General features: G+C 44.9%; 1 protein-coding gene across 1 annotated transcript in view; it reads left to right on the top strand.

Moving 5' to 3' along the window:
• Positions 1–20,614, top strand: part of CLIC1 (chloride intracellular channel 1) — a 46,443-nt gene extending 25,829 nt beyond the window's left edge. Inside the window, exons 4-8 of the mRNA XM_060239130.1 lie at positions 15,557–15,666; positions 15,781–15,906; positions 16,016–16,122; positions 17,103–17,284; positions 20,243–20,614. Coding sequence (XP_060095113.1) covers positions 15,557–15,666; positions 15,781–15,906; positions 16,016–16,122; positions 17,103–17,284; positions 20,243–20,404 — 687 coding nt within the window. The 3' untranslated portion in view covers positions 20,405–20,614. The remainder of the gene's footprint in view (positions 1–15,556; positions 15,667–15,780; positions 15,907–16,015; positions 16,123–17,102; positions 17,285–20,242) is intronic.
• The last annotated feature ends 2,253 nt before the right edge of the window (positions 20,615–22,867 follow it).

Genomic DNA, 22,867 nt, shown 5'->3' with positions numbered 1-22,867 from the left:
GCTAGAGGGTGTGAATCAGTAAAGCACAGCTGCATAAAGTCTTAAAAGGTAAAGGAGGAGGAGGAAGAAGAAGTTGGATTTATATCCCACCCTATACTCTGAATTTTAAAGTCTCAGAGCGGTCACAATCTCCTCTGCCCCCACAACAGTCACCCTGTAAGGTGGGCGGGGCTCAGAGAGCTCTTACAGCAGATGCCCTTTCAAGGACAACTCCTACGAGAGCTATGGCTGACCCAAGGCCATTCCAGCAGGTGCAAGTGGAGGAGTGGGGAATCAAACCCGGTTCTCCCAGATAAGAGTCTGTGCACTTAACTACTACACCAAACTGGCTCTCTCACGTAGTCCCCTGCGCAAGCACTGAGTCGTTACTGACCCATGGGGTGACGTCACATGACGTTTTCTTGGAAAATTTTTTGTTACAGGGTGGTTTGCCATTACCTTCCCCATAAAGTCTTACAAGCCTGCAAAGCCTTCAGGGGCAGCAGCCATGTCCCCCATGGGAGGGGCCATCTTTTCTCCACATTGGCACAGATGAGGCAGTACAGCAGAACAATGAAGCTTGTACTTTAACGGCTTGGTCCCTTTGCACTGCTAACCCCAGGGGTCAGCTGTCACCCTGTGGCCTGGCCAGCTCACTACTCTTCACCTCTGCCTGTTGACACCTTGCTACTAGGGCTCCTTTCCTTTCCTCTCAGGTCCTTAAGCTCCTGCTTTGACTGCTGCACCTTTCCTTCAGAGCTAAGCCAGGGAGAGCACATCTGCAAGCACTGTTCATCCTGACTGCCCTTGGGGCCAGGAATACAGATGCCAGGGGCTTTGGGAGGGATAGTTGTATTATCCTATCTGAATAGGCCCCAAGACTGCCTAACACAGCCTTCAGTCAGCTGCCCCTTTACTGTCTTACTCTTTACCTGGCCTCTCCGAGTTCCTGTTTCCCAGCTGCCCCTCTTAGGAGGTATTCACCTGAAAGGCCTCCTGTTGCCCTGCTTCTGTGCTAGCCCTTTCTCTCAAGAAGTCCTTTGGAGCTACTGCTGGTGGGCCTTCCTTCCGACTGCTCCTCCGTTGCTGTTGCCATCCCACCTGGCTCTCCTCCCAGCTCTGCTCTCTTTAGGACCGTGCCTACACTCCAACCTTTTCCCCTCAGAGGTCAGGGGCCTTGAGCCATGGCAAGATCTTGACTAGCATGGAATTCATATCTTGTTGTTCAGATTAAACATCGTTCTGTATTTTAAAAGCCCCTTCCTCCTTTACTCTTCCCCTCTACTCTCTGCGGTCAATAGCGTGGGTCCTGCTACCAATCCACTGAGCAAAGTTGGAAGTCTTCCATGAGTCAAAGGAGTTTTCTTCCGGGGGAAGCTGGGATTCCACACCAGTCTCCCACCCGCCACAATCTAGTTTGGCATTATCCTGCCTTTTCTCTGCCTATGGTCCCTGCCCCTGTGGATTTGAGGCACCAGGCCAATGGGGTTGTATGTATGGGCAGGAATTCTCATTGTAAGTGCGTGTGAGTATGTGCCTCTGATTGGCTTCTGTATTTTTCTAAAATCAAACCAAAGGCAGCGGTGCAGCTGCAGCATAACCTTCCAGGGAATGCTGGGTTCTGTCAGCATAGGTTATAAATAATCTGCAAAGAACTGGAGGGGGTGGGAGGAGAGGCAGGGAACATAGAGTCAGGACTCTTGGGTTCTTGGGAGGGAGAGAGTCCAAGCATGGTTTCTCAAACTTTTTGAACTTTGCTCTCCCCGCCCCTTCCTGAAGTCATGCTTTATCTTTGGGCAAGAATGTACTGAGAATATAAGAAGAACTGCTGGATCAGAACAGTTGTCCATTTAGTTCTGCATTCTGTTTCCCACGGTGGCCACCAAGCCTTTGGGAAGCCTACATGCCCAGGGGCACTGAGGCCAAAGCCTCTGCTCTTGCTTCCCAGCAGCTGGTATTCAGAGATGTACTGCTGTTGAGCATGGAGAGCTGCAGCTCATCAAGTTAATTGCGTGCTCCTCCAGCGTTGAAGAAGAGGGGGGAAAAGCAATGTGTCCACTTTCTCCACACCACTCTACCAGACCCTGGCATGTGTACAGAATTATCTGCTGCATTGGAGACCGTACATAAAAAGAGCCTTGCTGGGCCAAACCAGTGGTCTTCTTAGTGCAGCATCCTGTTTTATAAAGCAGCTGGCCAGTTACTATGGAGGGCTAACAACAGGGCTTAGATTCCAAGGTTCTTCCATTATGTTATCTCCTAGCACTGGTATGCAGAGATTTGTTGCCTCTGAATGTGAAGGTTCCCTTTAGTCTCATGGTTAGTAGTGATTGGTGGATCTCTTCTTCATGAATCCATCCGATTCTCTTTTAAAGCCACCTGTATGCTCACGCCATTACAACCACCATTGGTTGTGAATCCCACAATTTATATATTGGGTTGAAACTGTTTTAACCTTCTGTCTGTTCTGACGGAGAGCCAGTTTGGTGTAGCAGTTAAGTGCACGGACTCTTATCTGGGAGAACCGGGTTTGATTCCCCACTCCTCCACTTGCACCTGCTGGAATGGCCTTGGGTCAGCCATAGCTCTCGTAGGAGTTGTCCTTGAAAGGGCAGCTGCTGTAAGTCCCACCCACCTCACAGGGTGTCTGTTGTGGGAGAAGGAGATAAAGGAGATTGTAAGCCGTTCTGAGACTCTGATTCAGAGAGAAGGGTGGGGTATAAATTTGTGGTCTTCTTCTTCCCATGTTCCTTGTGTCACTCGCCATTGACATGTTTTTGCCCTTGTTTCCATTCACTTGTTCATGGAGTGCAGTTCCGGTGAGGGCAAGAGAGGGAGATGCTGTGTGCTCACTCAGGGAGTTTGGGCAGGAAGAGGGTGAAGGAGTGGCTTTGTCTCGTCAGATGCGTAGGCTGTGGAGGCTGAGAAGGCAGGGAAAAGCCCAGACAGATTTCAGATAAGTACGTCAAGTTCAGGAACTGAGAGCCTCCTGTCTCCATCTGCAGTTCAGATTCTTGCTCACAGAATCCTTCGTTCTCCCACACTGTCAAGTGGTCCCACGCTTACTGGAATCAGTGCTTTACCTTTTCGTGTGTGTGTGATGGGAAGTGAGCACTTTGGGAACACCCAGAAGAAAGCAGTGCCCTACCACAGCCTTGGATCCTTCCCAGAGTAGCAGTACTTGTTTCTGCAGAGAGCCTCAGGGAAGGGCAGAGGGCTGGGTGGGAACTGGGACTTCTGGATCTTCGTGGAGAGAGCAGGTAGTGTGGCTGGCTTCTGACAGCCAAAGTTGAGCTATATTAGGGCTAGGGGAGGATATTCTGGCATGTCCTTGGAGGGAATGTCCCAGGTGCAAGCAGCCAGTATGGCTGGTTTGTCATTTGTTGTTGCCATTTTAGGATTCCTAAAATCGCTTAAAGGTTGAGGTGGCACTTGATAGTCCACAGCATGCATGAAAATGCTCGCCCTGTTTAAATTGGGTGTCGCACATGTGGACACGAATATAGGGAAGCCGTAAATTTAGAAGATTGTGGAGGGTGTTTCTACAGTCTATAATTGGGGCTTGTTTGGTCTGATCTCCTCTCTCAAAACTGACATTTGCAAAAAAGAGAGAGAGAGAAAGAAAGAGAGAAAAAGAAAGTCCAGATACCCAGAATAGAACAGCCTCAGAGGAGGACAAAGGTGCCACCGAGTAGTATAATGCCTTGTAAATTAAAGATAATCCACCTCATATCAATAGATATAATATGCATATTGGGGGCCCAGATGTGAGGCTAAGGACAGGCATGAAGACGTTATTCAAAGATGAGGGGTGTATTGGTTGGGAAGTCAATATTTATATGTATGAGAAACTTGTATTTGATATTTCTGATATTCTTAGTTATGATGAAAAGTAGCAAGAAGTTGTATTAGCACAGTATTTGTACAATTCTAGAGGACACATAAGCACAGATAACTTTGTAATGCTGTTTGAAGTTATTATAACATCCAAGAATGTGAGACCTCTCAAGTTTGGACAATTAGCTATTGTTAGAGATGATTCTGAGAGCCCATCAACATGGGAGTCCTGAATTGATTATTGACTTCTTGGAAGAAGCGTCTCTCCTGGTGGTTCTGCTTATTCTGGGGTAGGGCACTGAATAGATTCATGTAATTGCTTTCCTACATTAATTTATGTAGGATTAATGGATGGTGTCATCATACTGTTTTGTTAGTTGATGATATGGTTTTCATTTCAATAGCGATAAAATGGAGGCAGCATTTACTTATGCGCTATACCCATCAAGAACCAAACACATTATAAAGTGCTGATAGATTAATGATCTGATATAGAAAGGCCAATCAGATGCCTCGGGCTTTTCAAGAGCAAGCCTACCTCTGAATCAGGTCTGACAGGAGTCATCCTGAACTCGGCCCTTGCTGTGAGTTCAGAAATCAGCCAATTGCTGCCTGACTGCAAACTAGTAAACACAGCAGTTCCAGTGTTTCCCATCCTGAATTTCTATGATTGGAAAACATCAGGAATAAATAAATCAGTACAAATTGTGTTAGGGGTAGAAGGCAGTATGCTTACATGAATACTTCAAATGGTTAACTTGTTCCAAGAGTTCAGTATGTTAGAGTAAATAAATAAATACTGATCTAGAGAGTTGTTGGCTTTTCCAAGAGGAGGGCAAGGGTGGTTCCAGCCAGGGTGGAGGCTGGGAGCAAAGTCTTCTGACAGTGTGTGTGCTTTAGTAGCAGCACTGCTTGCTTTTCTAGCAGTGACAGGGAAAAAGGGAGTCCTGATTCCTATCTCTGCCTGTATTTAGCAGCCACAAAATATTATTTCCCCAGAAATGTCTGTGTCATCAAGTAGTTCTCAAGTCCTGAAGACAGGCTCCCCCTGAGAATATGAAACCGCAACTGTGCTGAGATCCAGGTATTTGTATACAGTTCAAACTCACAGCTGGGAATATGAAACCTCAACTGGGCTGAGATCCAGGTGTTTGTATACAGTTCGAACTCACAGCTGGGTGGAGCCCTGTTGGCTACCAGTTACCACCAGCACCCTTTGCTTTTTGGCAGGTAGGGCTACTTCATCCAGAATCTGACAGGGCTGCCTGAGGCAAACTTTTAAAGAGATGAACAGGAAACAATCTATCAGGGACAGTGCCTCCCATCTCTGGGAGAAAAGCTCCTGTTACCCCTCCATATAAAGCTTGAAAGGTTCGTTGGCCCTTTGCAGAGTCTGTATCTGGCAATTCAGTTACATCAATAAACACAACCAAAGAGTTGTAATGACCAAATAACTAAATAAATTCCAAAACTAAAGTTAATTCCACAAGGAAACTTAAAGGTACAGTTCCCAATAGAATACAATTCCAACAAAGGAGTCCCGACGTACAGGAAGTCACTTTGATTACTCCTGCTTCAATTTCTCTTCCAGCATTGGGTGCTCCATTAATCACATATTCATAGAAAAGGCTAACACTCTGAGTAATGTTGCAGCACTGTTTCTACTGCATTAGTAACTGCCAAAGAATTTCCAATGGATAGATGGGACAAAAAGTCTCCAGTACAATTTTAAACCGGCACTACACTAAAAAACGGCTCGAGTTGGAAACAACTCGGTTACCTCAGCAGAGGAGCAGAGATCAAGTGAACAGCTAGATCTCCAGAAAAGGGAGTGGAATTGGAATTTACAACTGGAGTTCCAGAAGTGGCAAAATCAGGTCCTCTGCTGAATGCTGATGGATTCTTCCATTCTTGTAACCCATTCTTGTAACCCTAACCATTCTTGTAACCCTAGTGAAATAATTAGAAAGGGTAACAGTTTTCTAGTAGACCATTTAGGGACCATGTTCTGGACCTTTTTATTCATCCTCAGCTAAGCAAGTTGCTTTTGGAGCATTGCATTAAGAGACCAGGATTCTTTGGTTCTCTAAGATCAGAATTGAGTCTTGTTGCATAGAGCAAGGGGAAGGGGAGTCTATAGGCAGATCTGGTTTTTTTTTTTTTAGGAATGGAGATAGCATGGAACCAGTTCAGGGCACGGAGGAGTGGAATACATGAAGCAAAGGGTAAGCCGAAGGCTGAATTCTGGCCTGGTAACTTCTGTCTGCTTTGAGTGGAATTTCCTGTCGGCTCTCCAAAGGTTGAACTCAAAATCTCTTTCTTACCAAAGCTTGAAGTCTTAAGGATGACATCAGCTCAGGAAACCGGCCTCCCCTCCTCCCTCCCACAGGCTGGAGCACTTGGCTGCAGTCTGTGAAGCAGCAATGTGACTTCAGTTTCCCCCACCTCTCACACACACCCATTTCCCTGAGAAGCTGGGTGACTTTACGGATTTATGACTGCTTCTTGATTGAGCTTGTTCCAGGGCAGGGTCTGGGTTTTTTTTCCATGTATGGTTCTGTGGGTTTTTTTCTGAGCTAAGACAACAAGAGAATTGGTTTCAACTAAATCCTGGTAAACAGACTGTTTATAATAAGGACAGTTAACCCCTGTGAAGAGAAGTGGTAGCTTTCAAAGCCTTGGCAGTTACTTAGGGTAGAAAAAGTTAAAGAGACCAGTGGAAGGGGTTCATGTTCTTAAGAGGCGATAAAGCAAAAATAAGGTTGGAGTGGCAGAATATTCAGGGGATCCGTTTAAGATGGCTTGTGTTGTAAAATACACACGATATGTACCATCTATGGTGAGAAGTCAAATATCTGTGAATGGAATGCATGATACAAGCCAGGGACAAATGAAGACATTAGCTTATTTTGAATAACACACACACACGTGATATTTTTACTACAAGAAGAATAAGAAGACGACTGCAGATTTTTATACCATGCCCTTCTCTCTGAATCAAAGACTTAGAGCAACTTACAATCTCCTATATCTTCTCCCCTACAACAGACTCCCTGTGAGGTGGGTGGGGCTGGAGAGGGCTCTCACAGCAGCTGCCCTTACAAGGACAACCTCTGCCAGAGCTATGGCTGACCCAAGGCCATTCCAGCAGGTGCAAATGGAGGAGTGGGGAATCAAACCCGGTTCTCCCAGATAAGAGTCTTCACACTTAACCACTACATCAAACTGGCTCTCACACCAAACTTGCTCACAAGGGATTGGTGGTGATGGAAAGTGCCATCGTCACAGATTATTTATGGTGACCCCGTAAGGTTTTCAAGGCAAATGAAGATCAGAGGTGATTTTGCCATTGACTTCCTCTGCATTACTTCCTTGGTGGTCTCCTATCCAAATACTAACCAGGGCCGACCATGCTTAGCTTCCGAGATCTGATGAGATCAGGTTAGCTATCCAGGCTGGGGTAATTAGGGAGAGGGAATATAAAAAGCAGAGATGCCTAGAATTTGGGTTTAGATAGCTAATTGAGTTGGGAGATTATGGGAGGTGGATGGTGAGTAATAAAGGGTCATTAGTGAGATTGATCACAGCTTTCTGAGCCCAAAGGCTTCTTATGTTTTTTTCCTCTGGGACCATGAAGGCTAGAAATGACTCCTCTTTTAAAATGAAATCTTTAGGATGCCAAATACCTTGGCAGCCTGTTGTGCTTGAGAGGTAAAGGTGTAAATGTAGAGAAAGCGTGACTCTACCACAGGGATTTTTTTCTCCATAAGGCTACAAGTATTGTACTGAGCATAAGTGGTAGAGTCTTTTGGCCTGAGGGCTTAAAATCAGTAGAACATAAGGTGAACCAAACTGTAAAGAACTGACGTGCAAAAGGGGCATAAAAAAGTTCACAGATTGACTCTCTGACATACTCAGCTAGCAGGATTTTGGATAGCGAAGCTGGGAAAACCTGCTTCCTGATACGCTGTGATCAGACACACTAAATAATGCACTTTCAGTCCCCTTTCAATGCACTTTCCAACTAGATTTTCCTGTGTGAACTGGTAAAATCCAGTTGGAAAGCACATTGAAAGTGGTTTGAAAGTGCATTGTTTTCTGTGTGTGATCAGCTGTCTGTCAGAAAGGATAGTACAGACCTTGTGACTTTGCCTGAATTTTCCGGGGAAGCGGTCGCTAGTGGAAGGATACGAGGGAAAGCTGAAGATGGAGGGAGCAGATAAAGGTAGGGTGTTTGATGGTTGGTGCTTGGGTGGGACAGAGAAACAAGGTCAGAAAAGGCGAGAGGCTATGGAGGTTGCCTGGGATGGGAAAGCTGAAATGGTGAGAAATACAGGAGAGAATGAAATGCCACCCCTGCGAGTCCTTGCAGGTCCCCCACTTGCTTCTTTAAACTTCAGGATAGGAAGTCATAGCTCAGTGGTAGAAAGCACATTGAAAGTGGTTTGAAAGTGCATTGTTTTCTGTGTGTGATCAGCTGTCTGTCAGAAAGGATAGTACAGACCTTGTGACTTTGCCTGAATTTTCCGGGGAAGCGGTCGCTAGTGGAAGGATACGAGGGAAAGCTGAAGATGGAGGGAGCAGATAAAGGTAGGGTGTTTGATGGTTGGTGCTTGGGTGGGACAGAGAAACAAGGTCAGAAAAGGCGAGAGGCTATGGAGGTTGCCTGGGATGGGAAAGCTGAAATGGTGAGAAATACAGGAGAGAATGAAATGCCACCCCTGCGAGTCCTTGCAGGTCCCCCACTTGCTTCTTTAAACTTCAGGATAGGAAGTCATAGCTCAGTGGTAGAATACACATGTATTGCAAGCAGTGGATCCTGAGTTCAATTTATGGTGTCTGCTGGGAATCTCAGGTACCAGGTTTCAGGGAAGTTTTCTCTCTCTGCCAAAAATTCTGGAGAGACCTGCCAGTTGAAGTGAAGTGTGCTCAGCTAGATGGATTGATGATCTGATTTAGTGTAATGGAGCTTCGTATGGGAACTGTGTCACTGAGGCTTTTTGTAACCTTGAAGCTGGTAGTCATTCCAGACTGGTTAATCCTGAGTGAAAAGATGCCACTCTGCATTTTGTGTTCCTTTTGTTTCCAGAGGTCACACATGTACTTTTTTATCTGGTACATTTTTAAACATATTTAGATACAATTACATATTTATAAGAACAAACACTCAGCATGACATTTAAAAATAAAAGTTTTGATTCCATAGTGAAAACAAACACCCCTCCCCCCAAAATCCCATAGATCTGGCCTCCTCTATTAGACTTTTTGTCACCCTCTTTGTTGGAAACAGGGGCTCATGTTTTTATCCTAGTGAACTGTGGAGAGTCCTCCCATACACTGTTCATCGGGACAAAAGAAATCCCTGGATGTTCCACTTATTATAACTGCAGGTGTTATCATTGTGTATCTAGTCAAACAGTTCTAGTTACTTTGCATTGTTGAATAAGAAAATGAAACCAAATCATGGAGACCGTTACTGGAACAGGCCCACAGGATGTGAACCGTTACTCTGCTTCCACAACAATGCTATACAGCCTAACTCTGCCTGCTATAATGTACTAATCAGGGGTGGATTTCTAGCAGGCGCTGCTTTGCATATTAGGCCACACTCCCTGATGTAGCCAATCCTCCAAGAGTTTGTAAAAAAGAGCCTTGTAAGCTCTTGGAGGATTGGCTACATCAGAGGTGTGTGGCCTAATATGCAAACGAGCTCCTGATAAAATTCCACCCCTGGTACTAATAAATCTGAAGCTTATACCCAGAATTTAATTTGTTGGTCTTGAAGGGTGCCACTGGACTCAAACTTCAGACTAGCATGACTTCAGATGAGCACAGCTACCCACCTGAATCTGATTTTTTATAGAGTGCACAAAATTTAAACAATCCTTTTTAGCAACTCATGAGTCAGAAAGATTGTTTTGATTACAACTTCCTGTGCTCAGCCCCCATTAGGGTGTAGCCATAGAAACACATTGTCCCTGTTCGGGTTGCTGGGTAGAATTGTTGCTGTATGATAGAAAAATGGGTATCAGGTACCCCTCAATCCACTGGAGGCAACAGGTTTCCTTTAGGAAAAGCATTATGTTCCCATAACAATGCATGGTTGTGGTAGGCCTCTGAATAGCTTGTCTGTCTCCATAGCAACAGACTGCACTGGTTTCTAGGGCAGAGAGATCCTCCTCTCCCTGATAACCATTGCCAAGAGAGGGTTCCCTATTATTTCAGCCACCAGCTGTTCCCAGGAGTGATAACATGTGGAATCAAGAAGCTTGTTTTCTTCTGACGTTCCGGGTTGGGAGGAGAAATGAGATTTAAGGGGAGGGACTTTGGAAATCCTGCTTCCTGGCTCCGAATTAGCAGTTGCTGAGCTTTTTGGCAAGTATGCCAGTACGTCCTTATAACTGCTTATCAAATGCCTTACTGGGGCACACTATGGTGTATAGCCAGGGCTTACTTTTCCATGGGCTAGCCTTTCAGAAAGGAATACTGTGTGCCTGAGCCAAGCACCGCAGGCCTTTATTCACCTGTACAGAAGTCCCTCACTCACATGGTTTGTGACACTTGGCTAACTTGCTCTTGATCCTCCTTCAAAGCTCTCCAAATCCCATTTCAGGTAATTCTGCCATTGAACTCCCAGAACTCTCTCATCCAGGGGTCGTTTTGTAGAAAAATAGGTGGTGGAACTCGTTAGCATAACTCATTAGCATATGCCAACCCCCCACCAGCCAACAGCAACCCGATGCAAGAAAGGAGAGCCCCGGGTGAGTGAGGCCTGCTTGGGCTGGCTAGAAATCCAGCCAGCAAAAGCAGCCCTCATTCACCTGGGGCTCTCACAGCAGTACTGAGGGGCCGTTTCCACAAGATCCCGTTAGAAGACAGGATCTGTCCGTGCGGCCTGGAGGAGGTCGATACGGTTCCCCATCTCATTCTGAACTGTCTTTTCCATACAGAGGCAAGGTACAGACTTCTGCGGAACCATCTAATGCTCGCTAAATCTTTAAATCAGGCCCAAGTTATTTACTTCCTCTTAGGGGATGGGAGTGATCAACTTTCTCTGGATCTTGCTAAGTTTCTATATGTTACCGACCTTGACAGGAAGAAATTTAATGCTGTTTGTATTTGAAAGAAGATGCCCTTAGTTAAGTGTTGCCTACGTCAGATAATTTTATTACTATTTTGATGGTTGTACATAGTTTTATATTGTTATGTTATATTTTAGCTTGGTGTTGTGTTGTACTGTTATTGATGAGTTGTGTTGTTGTTGTTGATTGGCCTAGAGCCGCAATAAACTGACTGACTGACACCTGGGGCTCTCCTTGGCCGCCACCCCCCCACAGTCAAAAGGTCAGCAAGCCACCTGCCACCCAAAATCACATAAGAAGTGGAGAAAGGGTGGTGTGGGCTTCTCCAGGGGTTAATGAGGGCTGCTGAGGGTGTGGCAAAGCTCCTGCTGGCTGGCTGGCTGGCTGCTCGCTCTCCTAATCCAGGGATTATTATGCAGCTGCACCTACTATACAATGAACAAGGTAGGTGGGGAGGAGGGGGAACCCTCAGAAAGGTTCAGGAGTTTTGCTCCTGTGCGCTCCTGCTGAATTTAAGGCCTGCTCTTATCACTAATGGGAGGGAAGACTTGATGAGCAGGGGTAGAGAGAATCTTCACTTTATAGAGTCAGGAGCTCCTATTGGTTCACAGCCAGATTTATATCTCCTCACTTTATAGTCAGAAGCACTTCCACATTTGGCTGAAATCCTCATTCCTGTTACTAGTCTCCCCTCCCACTGAAACTGACTGATCTCCACAAAATGCTGCTATGGAGGACAGGGGACCTGGGGCGGGAGGAAAGTCTGCAGTGGGGAGATGGAAATGATTACTTTAGTATGGATCTAGACCTTACTTCCTAGCCCTGCAGGGTAAACTTAAATAAATTATTGCAAGCATGCTTCCTGATGACCATGACAAGCAATTGCTCAGTTCCTTGGTGTAGCCATGGCCTTGGTGGGGCTATGATGGCAGCAATTATTGTGGCTTTTCCTAGTTTGTTGCTTCCCCCTAGTGGTTTTAGGTAGCACTAAGTCTCTTTTCCTACAAATCTGTTGCTCTTCTGAGAGTGAAATCTGCTCTGCAGGATTGGGTGGACTCTCACATAAAATGCTGTCCCCTCCAGTACACAAGAGTAGTAAACATATCTCTCTTTCAAGACTTAAAAGTTGAAGCATATACTATATATCTCAGATCCTTTTGGGGTGGTGATGGTGGTTTTGCACAGCAAGTTTAATGTCACACAACATTGCCTTCTGTTGAGTCATACCCTTAATCCATATATTTTGACTAGCAGTGGCTCTCCAGGGCCTTTCACATCACTAGACTCTTTGAACTGGAGTTGATGGGGATTGAACCTGAAATCTTCCACATGCAAAGCCAATACTTTGCTACTGAGACAGGCCTGGAGAACTAAGAATTCCTCACTCCTTTGGCTAGGACTTTGAGTAGCTTAACCCCAGTGGTGTTAATTGTGTGTGCCATACTTTTACTTATTATTTATTAACATTACTCATAGTCCTCCTTTCTCACTTGGGCTCAAAGCAGATTACAATGCAGTGAGTCAATGCAATCAACTGGATAGGATGTACAGCGAACAATGCAGTAGGAAATAGGGTTGAAGAACCATCAGAAGTCTAAAAACAGAACTGAAGCAAAGCAGAAGCAGAAGCATTATGACACATTAAATAATGGAAAATGACATAGTGGGATCCTAGTTTCAGCAAGCTATATATAGTGGTGTGGTATGGTGTATGGCGGGGGTGGCAAAACTGTGCCTGAGGAGCCACATGTGGCTCTTCCACAAACATTGTGTGGCTCTTGAAGCCCCCACTGCCTGTCAGTCAATTTGGAGAAGGAATTTTTCTGTTTAAATAACTTCTCCAAGCCAAGCCAGTTGGCAGCTCGGAGAATGCATTTTAAGTTAAAGTTGCTTTCTTTCCATCTCTCCCTTCCTCCTTCACTCCTTCCTCCCTTCCTGCTCTCAAACATCTGTCATTCATGTTATGTGGCTTTCAAACATCTTGACATTTATTGTATGTGGCTCTTATGTTAAGCAAGTTGGCTGGAGGGAGGACTTATAAGTGAAAACAGGAAGGCCTAGGTCATGTTGCTGGTGTCACACAAGAAGTGTCATAATCACACTAGGAACTTCTGAGGGACACTCTGGTATTTGGGCAAAATCTCTATGGTAGAAGATGGTTTTACCATAGAGTTATTGCCCAAATTCCTGAGTATTGCCCAGCAGTTGCTGGCTTGATGACATCATTTCCTGTGCAATGCCAACAAGGTGGCCTGGGCCTTTCTCTTTCATAAGAACATCCCTGTCCCCTTACAGTTACCTTGTGACAAAGGGGACTTTCATTCTTGAGACTTATATCCTGATGATCTTGTTGGTCTCTAAAAGACTCCAGTTTAGTAAGCAATTGAGCTGAAGAGGCACTGACCCCCAAATCCAGCCAGCTGGTTCAAGTTCAGTGCTCCAAGTATGCAAGTCGATACCCAATAAATGAAGGAGGAAGGGAGAAGGCTTGTTACCATTTACTGCTGGCCCCAGTTGCCATTGTGACTTTTAACAATACAGAGCAATGGCTTCCAATGAGTGGAGGGTTGTAGGTGATAAATATGCCGTTTGCGGTAGCGCTCCACATTTTGGGGAAAAATAACTAACTTCAGTACCCATAGAAGCTCATGGATTCACGAATCTTGAACAGCAGAAGACATGTATTAGCTAACTTCAGTGGTAGGAATAGGAATTGTGGTTGAAGCCTCTTTGAAGAGCACCTGCTATAGATGATCCATTTATAAAAGCAATAAATAGTCACAATCTGACTCTTTTTCTTCTTCCTGATGGAAGAAGCAGGAATCCAATGAGCGTAGCTTGTGCTAGCTCCAGACTCTTTGACAGAAGGCTTGGCTCTGTATTTCCAACAGAGTTCGGTTGCAATATTAATGCAATGGCAGGGATTGCTTTGGGAAGTTTGTCTGCTTTAGAACACAGGGTGGGACAAATCTGGGCTATTGATGTAGCTTCTTGGCCCAATTAGAGTAGCATAAAGGTACAGAACTAAGCAAGAGGTACTTGCAATTTATATGATTTAGCATGCAGAATTCTTAACTCCATGGCTCTGTTGTGGAAAGTTAAAAAGGTAAAGGTAATCCCCTGTGCAAGCACCGAGTCGTTATCGGCCCATGGGGCAACATCGCATCATGACATTTTCTTGTCATTGCCTTCCTCAGTCATCTACACTTTACCCCCCCCCCCAGCAAGCTGGGTACTGTTTATTTAACAAAATGTATACCCCTCCTTTCTGCTGTCATAAGGACTAACAAATATACATAATAAAAACAGAGCTTAAAAACAATTTAAGCCAACAAATATTATTAAAACTATTAAAACCAGAGCTAAACTACATACAGAAGCATAAAACAATTGAAGCATTGGGCAGGAGGGAGGGATCACTGAAGGAATGCCAAATGAAACAAAAAAAAAAATACTATCTTGTAGTTAAGTCACACTAGAGCAGGACTGGCCAAACTGTGGCTTGTGGGAGCCACATGCGGCTCCTTCTCTCATATTGCGCAGTTCCCGGAGGCTGAGGAGGAACGTAATGCTGGCTTACTCTCAAATACGTATGCTTAGCATTGAGAGCTCAATCAGCCTCTTAGTGCTGGTAGGCACCTATTTCTACTATGTGTGAAGCGGGCAAGGAGGGGGAAATAGGCAGACTTGCAAGCTCTTCTCCACCACAGAGGTTGCCTGGAGACCTAGAGCAGGGAAAGAATGTAAGAGCTGAAGGAGCCACTGGAAGGTGAGATGGAATTAAAGAGGACAGCACAAGGTTTCCCCTGATTCATAGCTCTTGTAAGAGCTGTATTTACTAACCTTGGTGTCAAGGCAAAGTTGCATAATGATGCAAATAGTGGTCAGTGATTTATATGGTACATGTGTGTTTTCTTCTCCCACTAGCTCCAAAAAATAATTCTCTAACCTTTTCCTATGTTGGTCTTATGGGGACTGTTGTTCCCAACTTTTTTTTTTTGAAAAAAAGTCTCCTTGTATGGTCATGTTGTAAAATGCATACATGTATTTTATCTTTCTGTGGAAATGAAGTATCAGGAGTTTTAATAAAGATGTGTGTGCAATATTTGTTCATGTCTTATGGTTCTCAAATGTCTGATGCTTTTTTTTCCTGTGCGGCTCTTATGATAAGCAACTTTGGCCACCCCACTAGAGGATTGGAATCCTGTTCTATCCTTTGTCCCTGATCTCTGGTGAACCTAAAGTGAAGGAAATGAGTTTGATATGTTGTCATGGGCTTTCATGGCTGGAGTCCATTGGTTGTTGTAGATTTTCCAGGCTATGTGGTCGTGCTCCTGGCATTGTGAGACCAGACGTTTTCCAGCAACTGTGACAGGCATTCTCAGAGGTGTAACCCAGTTAACTGGAGTTCTCTCTGGGTCAAATTGAGAAGAAGTTGGTAGGCAGGTAATTTCTTCTCAATATGACCCAGAGAGAACTCCAGTTTTCTGGGCTGCACCTCTGAGGATGCCAATCACAGTTCCTGGTGAAATGTCAGGTCTCGTAATGCCAAGACTACAGCCACACAGCCTGGAAAATCTACAACATCCAATGAAATGAGTTTGGTTTTCAGTGAATTGTAGGATATGGGTTGGTAACATCTAATTTTTTTTTCTTAGGCTGGGAGTGATGGAGCCAAAATTGGGAACTGCCCCTTCTCTCAGAGACTCTTCATGGTCCTTTGGCTCAAGGGAGTGACCTTTAACGTCACCACAGTGGACACCAAAAGGTGGGTGAAGTACCACTGACTCTGACCAAGGATTCTCCTCCCTTCCTCTCAACTGTGGTCCCCTATCCAGTTAGTTTCCCCTATTTCTAAACTGCTCCTGTTTTTTCCTTGCAGGAGGACTGAGACAGTGCAGAAGCTCTGCCCAGGAGGTCAGCTGCCATTCTTGATGTATGGGAGTGAGGTCCATACGGACACCAACAAGATTGAAGAGTTTCTGGAAGAGGTTCTGTGCCCTCCCAAGTATGAGCTCACTGAGGCCATGGGACTGATTGGAAGAGGGTATTTCTCTCAAAAGGAGGATTTGGGGATGATGCTTCTCAATAGTGAATTTTGGTATCCATTTCCATAGGTACCCCAAACTGGCTGCTCGCAACCCCGAATCCAACACAGCTGGGCTTGATGTCTTTGCCAAGTTTTCTGCCTACATCAAGAACTCAAATCCAGCACTCAACTGCAGTGAGTATCTCAGAGTCCACCAAATCTTCATGGACTTTCTTTGAATAATCTCTGGTTTCACTGATTCACTTACTCTTTCTTAACTAGACTGACCACCCCATTCTTCTATCCTGACTCCCACATCCTTGCTTTGTCATTGGCTCTCTCCCACTATATGTGCCGGCTGTTTCTTGCTTTCCATTGGCTAATCACTTCTTCCTCCTTCACCCTGTCTTTTCTAATTCTAAATTAATCTCATTTTCATTGGCTGTCAACTGACTCTTTCTTATAATCTGCTTTTCTCATTAGTAGCTGCTCAGCACCCTGTTCCTTCTTACTGGGTTCCTCCACCACCTTTATCAATAGTCTCATGCCAGTTATTGTAATTGTTTTTGGGGAAAGTGGGATATAAATGTTCTACTAAATTTTAATAACTAAAACAATGGGCTGTCTATATTCCTCCATTGATGTAATTTGCACTTGCAGCACTTCTAGTCATTTAACCATTTCAGTTTCCCACTGGCTAGCTTGTATCCATTTTTGACATCTTTCCCCTCCCTGACTTGGATGGCCCAGGCTAGCCTGATCAAATCAGATATCGGGAAGCTAAGCATTGTTGGCTCTGGTTAGTACTTGGACAGGACCCCACAAAGGAAGTTTAGGGTCACTGCAGAGTCAGGCAACGGCAAACCACTGCCTCTGTTGTTCTCTTGTGTTGAAAACCCTGCAGGTCACCATAAGTCAACTATGACTGAACTACATTTCCCACCGCCAGGTCTTTCCCCTGTGTTCTTAACTGGTTTTCTCTCCTCATTCTTTAATCTCGTTGCTCCCATCATTCTCTTATCTTGGGTACACTTGGTGTGTTCTTGTTATCCTTCCTTGAAGCTCATTGGCTCTCTTTCCACCTCACATGGATCCTCCCACATGTGTTTGTTGGATTTTCATTGGTTCCATGTATTCGTCCTCCTCCCGGCCCCCAACTTTCTCTCATTCTCTAGACCTCGAGAAAGGTTTGCTGAAGGCGCTGAAGGTGCTGGACAACTATTTGATGACACCACTCCCTGAGGAGGTGGATGAGAACAGCGCTGAGGATGAGGGCCAGTCAGACCGCAAATTCCTCGATGGGGATGAACTCACACTGGCGGATTGCAACCTGCTGCCCAAGCTTCACATTGTCAAGGTGAAGTCTTCTCTTTGAATCTGTAGCTTGGTGGGTGAGGAGTTCAGAAGTTTGAGTCTCTCTTCATCATGGCTGAGTGGAAGGATCATTCACAAGGCTAGCAAGTTAAACTAGAAAACAGTCACCACTTTTTCTCCCTCAGAAAAGAGGTCTTGAAGAGAAATCCTCCAAGCATTCACCACTTCTGCCAAAAAAAGAGGTCTTAGGGAGAAGCTGCCGAATATTCACCACTTCTCCTCCCCGAGAAAGGAATTATTGAGGAGTGCCCCCCCTCCAGTGTTCACCAGTTCTCACCAATAAATGCTTTCGATTATCAGAATGTCTCACTTAAGGAAGATTTCACATGTTTGCACCCATCTTTTTGTATCTGCAATGTCATAACCATATTTCTTGTGTGTAGAAGGGTCAACACATCACAGAATGAGTTTCTCTGTCACCTCACAGCATCTTCAGTGCAAAACTTTTTTTTTTGTTTCTACTATTTGTTTTATATGGTTAATGCTTTGGCTTTTTTGATGCTTTCTTAACAATGTGGGTCACCCCACTGCTTTCTTAATGATAAGGGAGAGAAATGAAAATGGAGGCAATTTAGACATGCCACTGCAGATTGCTGTTGGGCAGGAGACATTTGGTGACAAGTAATTGAATAAATAGCACCTCTGTACAAAAATTTCCCTCAGCCAAAGGAAGAGGTCCACTTTTTACAGATTAGTTTTAGAGGGGAAAGAAGTCTTTATGAGATTATTTGCCGCCACCTCTCTCTCTCTCACTTTCCCCCACATGAAATCTCCAAAATTACTGCTTTGGGTGCAAAACATTTGACACTCCTGCTTTCTTTTTTCAAATGGCTGAGGTTTAAAATAGGTGCCTGAGCTCTAGCCTGGCAAAAATCTATGCTCCCTCCAAGCTGTGGAGTCTTGTGAGCTACTGCATAAATTAGTTTGCTCTGGGGCCATTTTTCCTGAACTAAGACAAAAATCTGTGAGTCAGAGGCTAAAAAATTGTGAACTAGCTTGCACTAACTCAGAGGGAACACTGGCTAGAACCTAGGGACCCCACCCAAAAAGTCCTTTGCCCCTATTTGTAGAGGGAGCTGCTGGAGGGTGACATAGCATCAAAGAAAATGAGCCCCATAGGATATTCATTGGTCATTTCAATAATCTGGAAGTGGAACCTGAGTGTGGAAATGGTAAACCTTGTGATCATATTAAGGGTTCCTCAAAAAGAGAGAGGTTGAGCAGATGAATGATTGGGAATGAGGAGGAAAAGGTGTTAACTGATAAGCGTGGGGGGGGTGATATGTGTGCGTGTGGGGAGAGCAAGCTGACATCTCCCAAGGGTACAGAATCAGCGTGCTGTGTGGAAATGGCGTGCACAGCTTCACTGGGCTGGTGGAGAGACACCACATGAAATGGATGCCAGCTGTTCTTCTCTGCTACGGTTTTAATTGCTTGTGAACAGCTCTGTGGCATGAAAAGGGATGCTGTAAGCGGTGTATAAAGGTTAAAAAACTTCTGCTCAATACTTTTGTTCCTGCTAGCTGTTAATGGAAAATCCCCCCCCAGCGGACCAAATTACATACATATTCTTGCAATTATATATAATGTATAATGAACCAATGGCAAAATTACAGAAATCCCAAAAGGGCCCAAGAAGAAGCATACGACAATCAATAATACATTCAGTATACAAACAGTATAGCAAAAACAACAGGCAAGCTATACATAAGAAATATGAACATATATGAACATATATGAAGCTGCCTTATACTGAATCAGACCCTCGGTCCATCAAAGTCAGTATTGTCTACTCAGACTGGCAGTGGCTCTCCAGGGTCTCAAGCTGAGGTTTTTCACACCTTTTTGCCTGGACCCTTTTTTGGAGATGCCAGGGATTGAACCTGGGACCTTCTGCTTACCAAGCAGATGCTCTACCACTAAGCCACCGTCCTTTCCCTCCTTTCTCAGGAAGTGGGAGGTGGGAGTGGCAGTGCGCGCCTTTTCCTTCCTCTGCGGCCAGCGGGCAAGTGACGCTGACTTTGAGTCTTTGGTGGGGTGGCTTTATATGGCCGAACGGGGAGTGTGGCGCTCCAGCACCAGTTCCCCATCCAGCACTGAAATTGAGCCCAGAGGGGAGGGAGGAGGAGGTGCGGCCTTGTGCGGGAGGTGGGAAGACGGAGGGAAGTGCTGTGGCCCCACAGATGGCCTGCTGGGGAGTGCGGCGCTCCAGCACCGGTTCTCCTGCCGGCACTGAAATTGACCAGGGAGGGAAGGGAGGAGGAGATGCGGCTGTGGGGGGGGGGGGGAGGCAGTGCAGCCCTGCAGGGGGGCGCTGTGAAGGGGGGGAGGAGTTTGCCTAGGCCGCCATGTGGCCTCAGGTCGCCCCTGCCTGTGCCCCACCATCTGGTCCCTACCTACTCAGTTTCTACCTTCACCTCTACACACTGGTCTCTTGGAGTTCACCTATTAATGAGTACCTTTGTTCCCTGTCTTGGTAATCTTAGGAGCTAGAAACTTGGTTCTTTATGCAAAGTCCTGCCAGATTTGTTTAGGTTCTGCAGAGTATGCAAGGCCAAATTATTTAGGTTGACCTTTGGAGTGTAATCCGTGTTTGGGTTGTTTTTGTTAGTGGTATGGTACTAGACACATATTTTAATAGTTTAACATTTTAATGGTAATGTTTTATATTTGTTACTTGTTTTTGTGTTTTGTTTAACTTATTGATATGGTTTTAATGTTGCAAATCGCCATGAGACCCTTTGGGTGAGTGGTGACTAAAAAAAAAAATCTAAAATGAATAAGATCTAATTAATAAAGCGAAAGCCATGAGTCATAGGATGCTGCCCTGCACACCTATTTCCTAACTCTACCTTTTGTGGAGTCTCTACATGCAGACAGGCATGATGATAAACACCTCAAATTTTAACACATGATATTTCTAATCTTGCAATTCCTACAGGTGGTGTGTAAGAAATACCGTGGCTTTGCCATCCCCGAAGAATTCCGCGGCATCCACCGTTATCTCAAGAACGCTTACGCCCGCGAGGAATTTGCCAGCACCTGCCCGGACAATGAAGAGATCGAAATAGCTTATGAGCTAGTTGCCAAAGCTTTGAAATAACACACTTCAGCAGAAGGAAAGAGATTGGGAAGCGGGGGGTGGGGGGTAGGGGTTCAGTACCAGGGAAATGGGGGGGTTGGGACCAAGTGAATAATATGTTTATGTATGTGCTTATGTTTGATGGGTGGGGTCAGGGATGTCTGTTTCTGAGGAGGGAGAAACCAATTTGAATTTAAATATAAACAAGAATAAAATACATGTTTTTAAAAATGGCACATGGAGTTTTTGACCTGCCCTTCCAAAGCAGCAAAAAAGTATTGTATCCAGAGAAGCAGCATTGCCCTTTGTTGATGTTTTCTGCTACCGTCACAGTGGAATGTTGGATAGTTCTGCTGAAAGGCAGAGCTGAGAAACGGGACTGTTGCCATTGGCGAATTAAGCATTTGCATGGATTGTGGTGAAAAGTTCTGAGGCTCATTGTTGGTTGAGGTTGATGATATTTGGAATGTTGGGATCATGTCCTGTTTTCTTGAGACTCCATTGCTCCAGTTTCTTTGAAAAGGACCTCGAATAATTGGTTCTGAGAAAGAACTTTCTCTACCTGAGATCCATTGCTCCAGTTTCTTTGAAAAGGACCTCGAATAATTGGTTCTGAGAAAGAACTTTCTCTACCTGAGATCCTGGACAGCCACTTCCAGTCTGAGTAGAACAGTGATACTTAGTGGCTCAGAACGCACACATGGTTCATCTGAGCGCTCTTCCCTAATATGGCACCTGCCCCATATTTCAGGATAGCATGGTTGGCAGGTGTTCCCATGTTGAAACAACTGACAGAGGAATGGGTAAGCTGTGAGCCTTCCTGAGGCGCAGCCCTTATGCCCGGGGTGGAAGTAAATGCAACTTTTGTTGTTGAAATTGCTAATGTGGCAAACAATGAGCCATGGAATGAGTTCCACACAAGCTAGATGGACCAATGGCAAAAGAGAGCTTTGCATATTCAGTTTGTTTTGTGACTGAATCTGTGGCTAAATGTTAGAAAACATGCTTTCTGTGCACAAATTCAGTCCTGGGTGTCTTTAGTTAAAAGATCTCAAGAAGCTGGTGTTGCCATGGATGTTTCTCTGCCTGATGCTGTTGGTCTCTCTAGCTCAGGACTGTTCATTCTCTGACTCTGTATCAAGCAGCATCACATGTTCATATAGCCAATTGCGGTTGGCTGCTTGGGGTCAGGTGGCTGGGAACATCAGAATGTCCAGAAGCTCATTGGATTTTGTGATGTACCTCCTGGCCAATAGCCAAATAACTGCCATTGCCAAATGAACAGAAGAAACTGTTATTGACTGGCTGGGGCCCATCTACCCAATCTTGAGGACTGAGAAGAAACTCGAAGGCAGACATCCCAGGTTCAAATTCAGAAATGTTATCCACTGAATCACAACAGCTTTTACTTGAAAAAACAAGGGTGTGGTATATTATACCACCCCTCCCCCAATTTAAAAAGTCTGCAGTGAAAATGTCATGATGTGACGTCACTCCAGAGTCAGGAGATGACTGGTGTTTGCACAGGGTACTACCTTTATCTTTAATGTATAGTTCAAGAGTGTTACATTGGGCAGGAAGAAGGAACAGGCTACTGCTGGTTGATACCTAGAAGGCACCCTTACCTACCAGTCATTTGGGACAATTCTGTATTGGTTGTTTGCAGTTACATGCTGTGTATTATCAAGAGTATTTCAATAGTTTTCAAACTATTATTCCATTGAGGATGACATTCAGGGTATCTTATGTGGGACTAATACACTGGATCTCCAGTTCAGCTCCCATTATATTCTATATTTAAACTATCCTCAACCAATAAACGTCTCACAAATAACACGCCTTTCTTTTTTTCTTGAAATCCTCCACATGAAGAGGTCCTGTCCCAGGGTTATAAATATTGTTGGGTGGCCAAATCTGACCTAAAATATGCAGGGTCTTTGAGGTTCATTCTGAGGGAATGCCTGGAGCATGAAATCCAGTAGGCACAACATACTGGTCTGAGGAAAATGCAGGAGTGAAAGTAAGCCAGCACAGAATACCAGTCAGAAAGTGATACCTCCCGGTTTCTCCTTCAAGCCTTCCGAGAGAGACAGGGTCATGGTAAGAAATTTAAAGCTGCTTTCACCACAGGTGAAAGGAAGAGCTGCTAGTATTTCACATCATGTGATTACATTAAGCTGTCTTACACCGAATCAGACCACTGGGGTTTAACTAAGTCAGTAGTGTCTATTCAGACGGACAGCAGCTCTCCAGAGTCTCAGGCTTGGGTCTTTCCCATCATCTGCTGCTTTATCCTTTTAACTGGAGATGCCAGAGATTGAACCTGGGACCTTCTGCATACTGAGCGGATGCTCTTCCACTAAGCCACAGCCCCTTCCCAAACCTTAAAGGCAAATGATGAAAGAAAGGAAAGGTAGTGCAAAAAATAGACATTCCCTCCTCACAGTGATAGCAAATTCACCCCCCCCCCCTTTCAAGAATTCC

The sequence above is a fragment of the Heteronotia binoei genome, chromosome 5, assembly GCF_032191835.1.
Source record: "Heteronotia binoei isolate CCM8104 ecotype False Entrance Well chromosome 5, APGP_CSIRO_Hbin_v1, whole genome shotgun sequence".
In the NCBI taxonomy this organism is placed as follows: domain Eukaryota; kingdom Metazoa; phylum Chordata; class Lepidosauria; order Squamata; family Gekkonidae; genus Heteronotia; species Heteronotia binoei.
Note: the sequence above shows the minus strand (reverse complement) of the source record. Positions and strands in the feature narration are given on the sequence as shown.